Genomic DNA, 13148 nt, shown 5'->3' on the forward strand with positions numbered 1-13148 from the left:
TCAGTGTAATCAACTGAATCACCCCTCTCAGTATCTGTTACGATGTCTCCTTACACCCCATACAAATAAATACAGGTAGCCATACAAGTACAGGTAGGGTGTTAGTGACACCATAACAGATACTGAAGAGGATGATTCAGACCATGATTCTGAGTCGATATCAAGTGGAATTACCTGTTGTAAAAGTCATGAAAATTTTAGTATTTTTTCAGTTCTGTACTTTTGCGACGGATAATTCCACTTGATATCAACTCTGAGTCATCCCTCAAAGTTTTCGTTACTTAATAATGTTACATAGTTGAATTGGGATTGCCTGTAATGACTATGTAAATTGTGTATAAATAAATAAATAAATATGGATAAGTATACGACTTCGATGATTATGAGATTGCAATACATTACAATTCATTTTGTAAGTGTACTAATTTATTTTTTTATTATTAACACAGATCATCTGGCAATGTTGATCTGATTGATTTTTTAAATAATTGTAATAAATAAATAAACCGTATTAAGTATGTACTTAGATGTTCTTTCATTTCTTATCACGTAGATGCATACCCCAAAAGGACAAAGGTAGTCATGTCTCTTTTCCTGGCCCTGGCAACATGACGGACAGGGATTCTGACTACACAGAAAAATGGCGAAATTTTTTCGCCAAATATCAGAAATTTGTCGGTCTGCCGTTTCAAAGTTATAAGCATTTTTTGGTGGCAGTGCCCCGATAAGGCTTTCCTTAGCATCACTGTTTTGTTATAGCACCTAGGGAGGATCTGATTTCACTAACAAAGATTTTTTGTGACAGCGCCTACGAAATCCTTATTCTAGGACCTCTTTTTTTGTATCTCGATAACTACAGCAGGTAGCGAAGATCTGATTTCTCAGTAATGTTAGCATTGATTAAATTCTAGGTACTGCTTTATTTTTATCAGATTTTTTTGTTATTATATAGTTTTAAGAGGTATTTAAATTAAAAACTAGTCAGATTAAAAGACAACTTTATTTACCAAATCACAAGTCTGTTGGTTGACTGCAGTAATGATAGACAAAATAAATATCAGTTTGTACCCGTTACTTTCACAATATCCCGAGCAAAAAGATTACGTGATAACCTACAAGCTTTATTATAATACTTATTTAAAATGGTGACTTTTAATCAAACAAGTGAACCAATAGGCAAAGTTTATGAGATGAAAACTATATTTGTTAATTGTCTTGCTTACTTAAAAGTCACCAGTGAAGGAATGTATTTCCTCAAAGGACATTCAGTTCCCTAAAAAGTTTGACTCTTTTAAAGTCCTGTTGATTTAAAGGAGAGAGTCCTGTAGGTTTAAAATTACAATCAGTGGACCACTTATATGTATATACTTATAACTTGACTTAGCATTAGAACCCAACTTTTTTAATTAGTAAATTAATCACGTTACGATGAATATTGGACATTCTGCGAATTGGACAATTTGCGAACTGGACATTTTGCGAATTGGACCATTTGCGAACTGGACATTCTGCGAATTGGACGTTTTGCGAACTGGACATTTTGCGAATTGGACATTCTGCGCCTAAACGGTATCAAGACGGCAAACACCACCAATCTGCAAACATTGTGGCAAAGTTGGTCATATTAAGCCGAAATGTTATAAGTTGAAGAAAGAAAAATTCATGAAGAAGAAGGAAATTCAGCAGCAGCCTACTGCATTCTTCGCTCAGAATAGTACTGAAGTTTACATTGATAGTGGATCATCTAATCACATGTGTAACAATAAGGACTTATTATTCAACACAAGAGAAACACATGTGCAACATATTTCTGTGGCTAATAGCCAGCAGATGATAAGTACGTGCATTGGTGACATGAACATTATTATAAACAAACAGGTAAAAACCTTTAAAGATGTTATGTTTGTCCCTAATTTGTCTGCAAATCTCTTATCAGTCTCTAAATTATGTCAGTATGGTTACAAAGTACAATTTAATAATGAAGGTTGTTTTTTATATGATAATGGTTGTAAAACTTTTGGCAATAATTATTTGGTTAAATTAGCTTGCACTAATGGCATTTATAAATTGGAAGGTTGTGTATGTGATGGTAACTTACTCAATAGGAAGCACTCTTTGCTCCTGCAAAATAGGCAAGACTCACAGAGTGCTGTAGTTGCTGCCAGTGCCTTATCCAATGCGGATGTTTGGCATCAACGGCTTGGCCACTTAAACATGACAGGTATGTGTAGGTTAAGATTGCATGTGTGTGGTGTCGTATTTCAGGAAGAAGCACACCAGTGTGAAGCATGCCTGAAGGGGAAGCTCACGGCCGAACCTTTCCCTTTGGCAAGCTCAAGCAAGACTACAGGACCACTACAGCTCATACACAGTGACGTGTGTGGACCGATGCCGGAGGCTAGCTGGGGTGGAGCTAGATACCTAGTCACATTCACTGATGACTTCACGAGGAAAAGCTTCGGATACCTAATGAAGAATAAGAATCAGGTATTTGATTGTTTTGTTATTTTTAAAGCCTTAGTTGAAAAACAGCTTAATTTGCCTATTAAATGCCTGCGAACTGACAATGGTGGTGAATATTGTAATGAAAAATTCTCTCAATTTTTGCAACGAGAGGGTATTATTCACCAGACTACTGTTCCTTATTCACCTGCTCAAAATGGCATCTCTGAGCGTCTTAATAGAACACTCTTTGAGAAAGTCCGTTGCATGTTACAGCATTGTGGTCTCGGAAAGCGTTTTTGGGGAGAAGCTGTCATGACAGCTTTGTATTTAAAAAATAGGTCTCCCACAGCTGCTTTGTCCGGACAAATACCAGAGGAAATTTGGTCTGGATTGAAAATAGATCTCAGCCACCTCAGGGTTTTTGGCTGTACTGCTTTTTCGCTCGTACCTGAGCATAAACGTGACAAGCTAGACGCTAAGGGGAAGGAATATATATTTGTGGGATATAGCAATACTTCTAAAGGTTATCGTCTAGCTGATCCCTTATGTCCTACTAAAGTCATCATTTCGCGTAACGTGGCATTTATTGAAAATAAGTTTTATAAAACCAATTTGAAACCTTCTGAAACGAACGAACGAGAGGAAATTAATTTTTATAATTTTGACTGTGATATGAAACAGTACTGTGATACAAATATGAATGAATCTAATAATATAATAAATGGATTAAATAATAATGAATTGAAGATGAATAATAATGAAAATATAATTAATAGTGGTTCCATATCAATTTCAGACGGAGAATACTGTACGGGGAGTGAGGATGAGTCCTGTTCCACTGAATCGTCTGCAGGCGACATGGGCTTCGAGCCTTTGAGTCAGCCGCGCGAGACTTCTAATGTGGAGGTAGCCGCGACTAGTCCAGTGACCGTCGCTTCGCACTCTGGACGTCCTACTCGCTCTACTCGGAATGTACACCCTATTAGATACCATGACTATGATATGAGTCTTTTAGTTAGAGGGAATCCTCTTATCGACGAACCACTTTCATATGAAGAGGCTATAAGCTCTTCTTGCAGTGCAGAGTGGAAGAACGCCATGAAATGTGAGTACGACGCCCTTGTTAATAACAATGTATGGGAATTGGTAGATAGACCTATTAATAAAAATGTTGTTAAGTGCAAGTGGGTTTATAAAGTAAAATTCGATGCTTCAGGTAAATTTGATCGTCTTAAAGCACGTCTTGTTGCCAAGGGTTTTACACAACGTGAAGGAATAGATTATAATGAAACTTTTTCACCTGTTGTACGTCACTCCACTATGCGAATACTGTTTTCTATCGCTAATCAATATGATTTAAACATAGATCATTTGGATATTGCTACAGCATTCTTAAATGGCGATCTAAATGAAGTAATTTACATGGAACAACCAGTAGGTTTTTGTGATAAATATCTTAACAAGGTTTGTTTACTAAAGAAAAGTATTTATGGCCTTAAACAGGCAAGCAGAATGTGGAATTGTAAAATACACAATCTACTTTGTAAACATGATTTTATTCAGTCAAAGTGTGAACCTTGTGTTTATTTTAAATGTACTGATAATGATCTGGATATCATAGCTTTATATGTGGATGACTTTTATGTATTTTACAGTTCTAACAGCTCTAATAAAAATAAGTTGGTTTTTGTTCTTGAAAAAGAATTTAATGTAAAGAATTTAGGAACACTTCAGAGCTGTCTAGGTATGAATATCACTAGGGATAAAGTTAAGGGCATTTTAAAACTTGACCAAAGTGAATATATTCGTAAATTGCTTGCACGATTTGGTATGGTAAATTGTAAGGCCGTGTCTACACCCATGGAGGTTAACTGTAAGCTGTTAAAGTCTGAAAAAGATATCAGTTTACAGGATGACATTTATAACTATCGTCAGCTACTTGGCTGCCTGATGTATCTGTCCGTATGTACACGTCCAGATATATCATTTGCGTGTAGCCAGCTGAGCCAGTTTAATAACTGTTTCGATAGAACTCATTGGTTAGCAGCTAAGCGTATACTGCGTTACTTAGCAGGTACAATTCATTACTCTTTATGTTTCCATAAAAGTAGGGATTGGTTTTTAAATGCCTTTACTGATGCAGACTGGGCCAATGATGTAATCGACAGAAAGTCTTATACTGGTTTTGTCATTATGTTAGGCAATAATACGGTCAATTGGGAATCACGTAAACAGAAATGTGTAGCGTTGTCGTCTACTGAAGCCGAATACGTTGCCATAAGTGATGTATGTAAAGATATTTCTTTTATTCAAAATTTGCTTTCAGAAATTGTACCTAGTTACTGTAAAGAAATGAAATATACTGTTTACAATGATAACCAGAGTGCGCAAAAGTTATTACAAGTTAAAGAATATTGTCATAAGCGCACAAAACACATTGACTTGAGATACCATTATGTTAAGGACCTTATTACTAAGAATTCTATTTGTGTAAAATACTTACCTACTGATAAAATGATTGCAGATGTTTTGACGAAACCATTAAGTAAAGTTAAACATGAATCTTTTGTAAATGCCATGAATGTGTGTAGCAGTATGTAATAATTTGACTTTGTATTGTGTAAATGATACTTTTAATTGTTAATTAATTGTTGCATATAAATGTAGAGTCACATTTTTTTTGTAAAATGTAGAGTCTCTTTAATCTAAATGTAGAGTCACGTTTTAGAAAATGTAGAGTCTCTTTGATTAAAATGTAGAGTCATGACATCCAATGTAGAGTTATTTTTTTTTGATGTTTCATATTGTTTGTTATGTTATATTTATGACATTGTGAGCCATAAGGGGAAGTGTTAATGTGTCTATGGTCTCCCAACTAATAATTGTACTGTGAATGGAAGGCCTTATATTATTTAATGTTTTTTTGACACTGGCAATGCCTTCGGGGACTAGAGACGAATTGTCTGCCCTCCACTTCTTCCCTCTCTCTGCTCGACCACCGTCCATGACGGTTCGCTTCATCGTTCTGTTTTTCTTAATACTTTTGTGACTACTTTTTAATACTTATGTGACTGACATTATCGTGTGTGACAAGTGTAATAATTCTTGAGGAATTAAATATACATTTGGTGTGAATAAGCTGTTTTCAATTTACCGCATTGCTAATGGTGCTAATCACAGCCACTGCCGATCTACGTCCTCCATCAAATCTTAACATTAATTGTTACATTACCACTTTATAAGTACGAAGATTGAACCTTAGTCATAATTAAAAATAAATCTTTAAAAATCGTAGAAAAAGTTCAGTAAATTCGATATACTCGTATGTAAATTAACAACTCAAAAGGGTAAACGTGCTTAATTGCACGGTAGTTACAATCTATGTCGTATACAGGGTGTGGAGGGCGCCCGCAGCAAGGGGACACGAGACGGTGGGTGGCCGGGCTCCTCGCGCCGTGGTCTAGCGGCTCTACTTGTTACAAAATCAAACTCTTCCTTCTGTATGGTTATGTAGTCTAGTTTCACAGATACAGCAATGTCCCCGGCGCATTGAAGACACATTTGTCTACACATTTAATTCGTAACTATGATACAACACGTTTATAACAAACACTGCACACTATCGCAGTCTTCGAGCGGTGGTGTACACGCAGAGCTTACAACGTAACATACATTTCTTAATTATACAGATACATCTATTTAAAGTCTGATTACGTTGATCGAAAACCACAGTTATTGTTCATACTGAAATCTAATGTTTGTTATGTACCTATAATGCCAGGCACTTGTGAATATATATAACACGAAAACATTGTAGGAAACATTTACAACTAGTATAACAGGATATTTTGTCATTAAAGTACAAAGATAATTCGTTGATAGTTGAACTATTATGTGAAGAACAGCTTTCCGAATATCAGTTTCAGTATGAACAATAACTGACTTGTATAAACGCGAAATGTTTCGTTATTCATTACTTATATCGAATTACACATATTTAAAAGTTATCTATAAATTATGAAGCTTAAATTAATCGGTAATTAATTCGTATAAACCGAATAATTCGAAAATTGAAAGCTTTAACCATCTTAAAGCATAATTCCATTGGAAAAAACATACAGCTCGGCAAAGAATTAGAATGACACCGCGCTCTGTTGCCTCATTAGCAATACTAGTATATTTTTTGATTGAGATCAGTGCGCAACTAATTTAAAAAGTATTTTTCAAGTTTCTCTTTTTCGCCAAGCTGTATTTGAATAACATATTTTACTTTTAAAAATGGTGAATGTTATTATAATTTGTACCTTGTTCATTCTGCAAATATACAAATTATTGGTCGCTAAAACGGTCATGTGACATAAATCATGCATCCAGTTTGATCGTAAACCAACTAACTTATTGCTATTTAAAAGTCTGCTTAGAAATAAACTTAAAAACTAAGCGAATGATCAACTTCTCACATAAAATTAACTAAAATAATATCATTCAAATTCGAGGCGTGTGAATGAAAACGTGTTCAAACGATTTGTTTTTCTTTCTTTTTTTTTCTGCGGGTAGTCGCCAAGAGCACAACAACTTCTATTAGCTCCCAAATATTTTTTAATTTAAAAATAGTACAATACAATAATTTAATTTATTTATGCAAATTATTAGTGCATAGTTAGTGCCACTCGCCTGCAGTGTATTTCTCCTTTCACCAATATCACCTCCAGCATCTCATCACTATGGACCATGCACAGGTACACACTAGTATGGATAAAATGATCAAGATGTTCGACACAAAAATGGCAGAATTTCAAGCAGAGCTAAACCAAGCAACGCGCAAAAATCCTTCGACCATTGCTGCCCTCAATGCTGAGTTCCAGACCTTTAAGGCCTTTGTTTGTAACGGCCTTAACGTGTTGCGTGGTGAGGTTAAAGCGCTTGCAAGAGGAGTGGATCGTATCGAGATGAAGTCACGTCGCAAAATGCTACTAGTTCATGGTGTACCGGAAAAGAAAAATGAGGACATCGCTAGTGTGGTGACTTCTTCATTATCCGCCAAAATTAAAGTCCCCAATTTTAATGTGGACTGTCTTCGTACGTGTCATCGCATGGGCAAAGTCACAAATAATAGTGGTAAGCTTCGGCCCATTGTTTTAAAATTCACGGACATGGCTATGCGGGATAGTATCTGGAACACCAAGACTGCACTGAAGGGGTCAAAGATCACCGTTTCTGAGTTCCTAACCAAGTCTCGGCACAGTGTCTTCATGGCGGCGAGAGATAAGTACGGCATCTCTAATTGCTGGACGCGGGATGGATTCATTTTTATCAAGACTCCTGATAGTGCCAAGCAAAGGGTGGAATCTTTGGCCGAACTTTTAGTTTTACCCGCACCGACTGCAAATGTGGCTACCGTTCCGTAGACTTCATTTCTTTTTACGGTGTTGTTATTTTTCACCCTCTATTGCGTTTGTTTATTTGCTCATAACCGCTTTTTCTTTTCATTAGTTTTGTTTTGTTTTATGTTAGGTTATAATCACTGACATGTATTCGTATTAGTTTTTTTTTTTTTTTTTTCTTTTTAATGTCAATGTCATTATGATTGATGCGTTTCGTTTTTGCTAATTCTTTTTTTGTTTTGTATTCAGTCCTATTGGCACCTGAACTTATTTTTATTTTATTGATGTTTTGTCACACGTGTGCTGTTGTTTAGTTAGCCGTCCTTTAGAGCGTTCCTCTTCACACTGTCGGCGAGTGGAATATTATTAAATTAATTTATCTATTAATATTCTTACAATCATATTTATTATCTTATAATTAGTTGCTCTATTATATTATTAATATTTTTATTTTTTGTTACTATTATTATTTTTTTAATTTATATACATATATATAATATCTATTATGTTGCGTATGTTGCAAAATGATGATAATGATGAAAGCGTATCGGCGGATAGCTGTGATTTCTTTTCTCTCTCCTCTTTGTCTGATAATTCGGAGGGCACCTTCCACAGTGTCTCTGAGTCCTTGGATTCGTTGCTGGAGTCTACCTTTTCAGCCTTGACCAAAAATTTTAATGTGGTATACATTAATGCACAGAGCATTCCAGCACACTACCCTGACTTGCTAGCCTCTTTTGCCAGCAATAAGAACATCCAGGCTATTCTGGTGTCGGAAACGTTTCTTAAACCCTGCCTGCCCTCTACTTCCTACTCCCTTCCTGGTTTCCATCTTATCCGTAACGACAGGACTGGTAGGCGATGTGGAGGAGTTGCTATCTATCTTAGAAGTCACTTACCTTTTAATATTCTAAGCAAATCTCCAGCTGAATATTCAGAATCCTCGGAACATATTTTTGTCGAGGTATTATTTGGTCACCTCAAGGTACTCCTGGGTGCATTTTATAGTCCTTCTCTCCACATCGACTACTTTTCCAAGCTCGAATCCCTTCTGGAGGTTCTGGTGCCCGCAGCTGATCACACCATTATCATGGGTGACTTTAATACATGCCTTTTAAAGCAAGACTCTCGTTCTGCCCGGTTGTGCTCAGTTGTCAACTCCATGAACCTCAATATTCTTCCTCTATCCGCTACCCACCATTCGCCTGGTTGTATCCCCTCCCTTTTAGATCTTTTAGATCTTGCCATTGTATCCTCCCCTGACCATGTCATAGCCCATGGGCAGTTCCCTGCTGAAGCCTTCTCCTATCACGATCTCATTTTCCTCTCCTATAAAATCCGGTGTCCCAAGCCCAAGCCCCGAGTCGTTATGCAGCGCAGTTTTAAAAATATTGATTCTGTTCGGTTTCTGTCTGACCTTGGCAGCATTGACTGGGATGCTGTGTTTAATGCTGCGACTGTAGACGAGAAGTTGGAGATATTCAATTCTCTACTTATCCAATTATTTGATCTCCACGCTCCTCTTCGTCCGGTTAAGCTCAAACATCTTCCAGCTCCGTGGTTGACTGACGAGATCAGAGTGCTGATGGGGAGGCGCAATGCTGCTAAGGTTAAGTACAGAAATGATCCATCAGATGGGAACAGTTCCAGATATAGGGAGCTGCGCAATCGATGCAGTAGAATGTGCAGGGATGCGCAGCGTCGTCACATACACTCATCTGTTGAGAATGGGGATCCAGCCAAAGTGTGGTCATTTTTGAACTCACTTGGCATAGGGAAGACCAAATCAACTGCATCACCTACCGTCGACCTGAACTCCCTAAGCACTCACTTTGTCTCCACTTCCCCTATTTCTTGCTCTGTCAAACAAGCGACCTTAAAGTCGATCTCTGATATACCCACTCCTTTACATGTTCCTTTTGTTTTTAGATTGGTATCTGAGCGGGAGGTTGAGAATAATATCACTGCCATTAAATCCAATGCTGAGGGCGTTGATGGCGTTAGTCGCAGGATGATCCTTCTCAGTAAGGAGGTGGTAGTTCCGGTGCTCTGTCACATTTTTAACTTCTCGCTCAGTACCGGCAATTTTCCACGCTGTTGGCGTCAAGCCTCGGTTATTCCAGTTCCTAAAATTAGTAATCCTACATCTCTATCCCACTATCGTCCCATATCTATCCTGCCTTTCCTATCCAAAGTCCTTGAGCGACTAGTTCACCATCAATTGAGCGTGTTTGTGAACGTACATGATTTGCTGAGTCCTCTCCAGTCCGGTTTCCGCCCGGGGCATAGTACTGTGACAGCGCTCGCCAAAGTCTCCGATGACATACGGTTGGGGATGTCGAATCAAAAGCTTACTGTTATCGCATTGCTCGATTTTAGTAATGCTTTCAATACTGTAGATTTTGACATCCTTTTAGCAATGCTAAAGTCTCTGTCTGTCTCGGATTCGGTGGTTGGGTGGTTTCGCAGCTACTTGGTAGGTCGCCGGCAGCGCGTTCGAGCTGATGACAGAGTCTCTGCCTTTAACGATGTTGTTGCTGGTGTGCCTCAGGGTGGTGTCCTCTCCCCACTCCTCTTTTCCATATTTATTAATTTCCTTACCCCTATCCTCTCCTGTAACTATCATCTGTATGCTGACGACCTGCAGATTTATGTACAGGCTACTGTCGAAGAGCTCGACGAAGCGATTGCTCAACTTAATGTAGACCTTGCGGCTGTGCACTGTTGGAGCCGTAGTCATGGCCTTACGGTTAATCCTGACAAGTCGCAAGCTATCGTTATAGGGGGCTCGCGACAGATCTCGCGTTTGAACATGGTTGACATTCCAGCTGTGATCTTCAATGGTGTCACCTTGCCCTATAGCAGAACTGTCAAAAATCTGGGTGTCCTTTTCGATAATACGCTTTCTTGGTCTGACCATATTGCTGAAACCAGTCGGAAGATTTTTGCTGCTACAGGGTCACTAAGAAGATGGAAAAATCTACTCCCCGTGAAGACCAAGGTTGAACTTGCGCAATCGCTCCTTGTACCTATCCTGGACTACGCTGATGTCTGTCTGATTGACCTTAATGAAGAGCTTTTAAATAAGCTTCAACGGTTTCAGAACCTGTGCATTCGGTTTGTTTTTGGGTTGCGTAAGTTTGATCACGTGTCTGAATACAGGAGTAGACTTAAATGGCTCCCAATTAGATTACGGCGGGATGAGCATGTCTTGGTTCTGCTCTATAATGTGCTGTATGACCCTCGATCCCCTCCCTACTTAAAGGAACGTTTCCAGTTCTTAGGTAGCGACTGTTCTCGTGAACTTCGTTCGCGGATGGACAATGTGCTGAAGGCTCCTTTCTCAAGGTCTGGATACTACAGAGATTCTTTTACTGTGAAGTCCACGCACTTGTGGAATGATTTGCCTCCTGATATCAGGCACTCAAAGTCATTGGCTATTTTCAAATCTAAATTGCACTATTATTTCTTGGCTAAATCATCGTCTTGCAACTAATATTCTATTTTTACTTATATGTATCATTGTATGTATATATTTATACATATATATATATATATATATATATATATGATGTTATATGTAATTATATATATTTTTTATTTATTTATTTTTTCTTTCTCTTATTTTATTTTACTTTTTTGCGCGCTACACTGCAGCTGTACAAGTGTACTATATCCTCTGCCGAAGGTTGTCTGGAAGAGATCGCTCTTAGCGATAAGGCCGCCTTTGCCCACCTTAGAATAAGTTTATCCTGTAAATGTTTTATGAATTTGTGTGCAATAAAGTGTTTTATTATTATTATTATTATTTGTGTTTGTAATACTATTGTGACCTAGTCAGGTGTTGATTAGACTAAGAAAAATAATCGTTCGCGTCTCATCCCACGAGGAGAAGCAGTATTGGTCGGTGGACGGTTGTTGATACTCCAGCTAGTCTATCAGTCAAATAACGTAATCCACAAGGGTTACTCTTAAACGTGTAACAGTTGTTCCATGGTGAAGCAAGTCTATAAGTCTTTCTGGAGTTATTTAGTTTGGACAAGGTAGGCATTGAATTCCATCTTTTTTACATAAACACGTTCACTGCTTACCACTAACTCTCTTCCCATCGTGTATTTTAATTGGCTAATGTAGGCAGGACAAATAAACAATACGCGGTTAGAAGGTCAGACAGGCAGTCGCGTGTCACCGGACCTGTCAAATCTTCAGGTTAGGTAAACGAGTCATTTGGAATACGCATAACTTTGATACCATAATCTTAAATTTGTTTAAAATTGACAATTCTACTATTACTTTATGGCAGTGACGTGCATAATCACAAGGCAAGGTTTAGGTCCTGTTTCACTGCATGGTACATTTCTAACCTATGTCACATCTCAGATACTCCATACAAAAATGTGGTTCTTACTCATACATACATAAATACAGTGTGCGCGCTAGACACGGCCCACGCGCGCTTCCTTGCCACTTAACGGCTTAGTCTAAAGTGAACCGCAACGGGGGGTGAGGTAAAACAAGTTCATAACGGCGCGGGGCGAAGAGTGTCTCTTCTATATGTAGTATTATCGTGTATTGTATGCTTATTTTGCTGATAGCATTACTAAGCAGGTCGTATTTGGCGTATTTGTTTACTAGTAAGTGGTGAAATAGACAACTAGAAGACAGTGTTGGTCGCATTTGTTTAGGTAGATAGCGTTAACTGCACGTCTTAACGTTGATTATTGAGGTGTACACACCTCTTGTTCTAATCTATTGTAATAGTTGAAGCAGCTAGCCCTGTCGCAATCGCATACAATGAACCAAATTTTATTTTACTTTGAGAGCTCTAAAATATGATGAATCTTCAGAAGTGAAGGGCAACAACATTTTCATGAAGAGTCACACTAAGTGCCATAATTGACACCAAACAATCACACAAATTCTATAAATAAACACATAAATAGCCATATATGTTCCACTGCTGGGCACAGACCTCTCAATCTGGAAGGGGTATGGAGCATACTCCACCACTCTGTTCCAGTGTGGGTTGGAACAACAACTAAATTATTATCTGTTAGTACTGGTTACTATCTACAGGCATGACTGATGCCTTCCAAACATTTTAGATTGAGTACCGATGCTCGCCACCTTTTTTGTCGTTTGGGTTACTCTATTTCGCCATAGAGTAACTAGACGTCGCTAGCAGCATAAGCTTAACATAAGTGCCATCTAGTGACAGTATGTTGTATCATTATGAACACTTTGACAGTTAGTACAACCGATCGCCGCGCTCCATTTGTGCGCGTTTATTATATTGTTAGTTCCATACTAGAGGTTCTG

General features: G+C 38.0%; 1 protein-coding gene across 1 annotated transcript; it reads left to right on the forward strand.

The window, feature by feature from the left end:
- The first annotated feature begins 7057 nt into the window (after positions 1–7057).
- LOC126381178 (uncharacterized) lies at positions 7058–7853 on the forward strand. The gene has a single exon (XM_050030698.1). It carries the CDS (start codon positions 7170–7172, stop codon positions 7851–7853), a length of 684 nt encoding a protein of 227 aa, XP_049886655.1. The 5' UTR covers positions 7058–7169.
- Positions 7854–13148: the final 5295 nt, after the last annotated feature.

This window comes from Pectinophora gossypiella, unplaced genomic scaffold (assembly GCF_024362695.1).
Source record: "Pectinophora gossypiella unplaced genomic scaffold, ilPecGoss1.1 Pgos_39, whole genome shotgun sequence".
Lineage (NCBI taxonomy): Eukaryota > Metazoa > Arthropoda > Insecta > Lepidoptera > Gelechiidae > Pectinophora > Pectinophora gossypiella.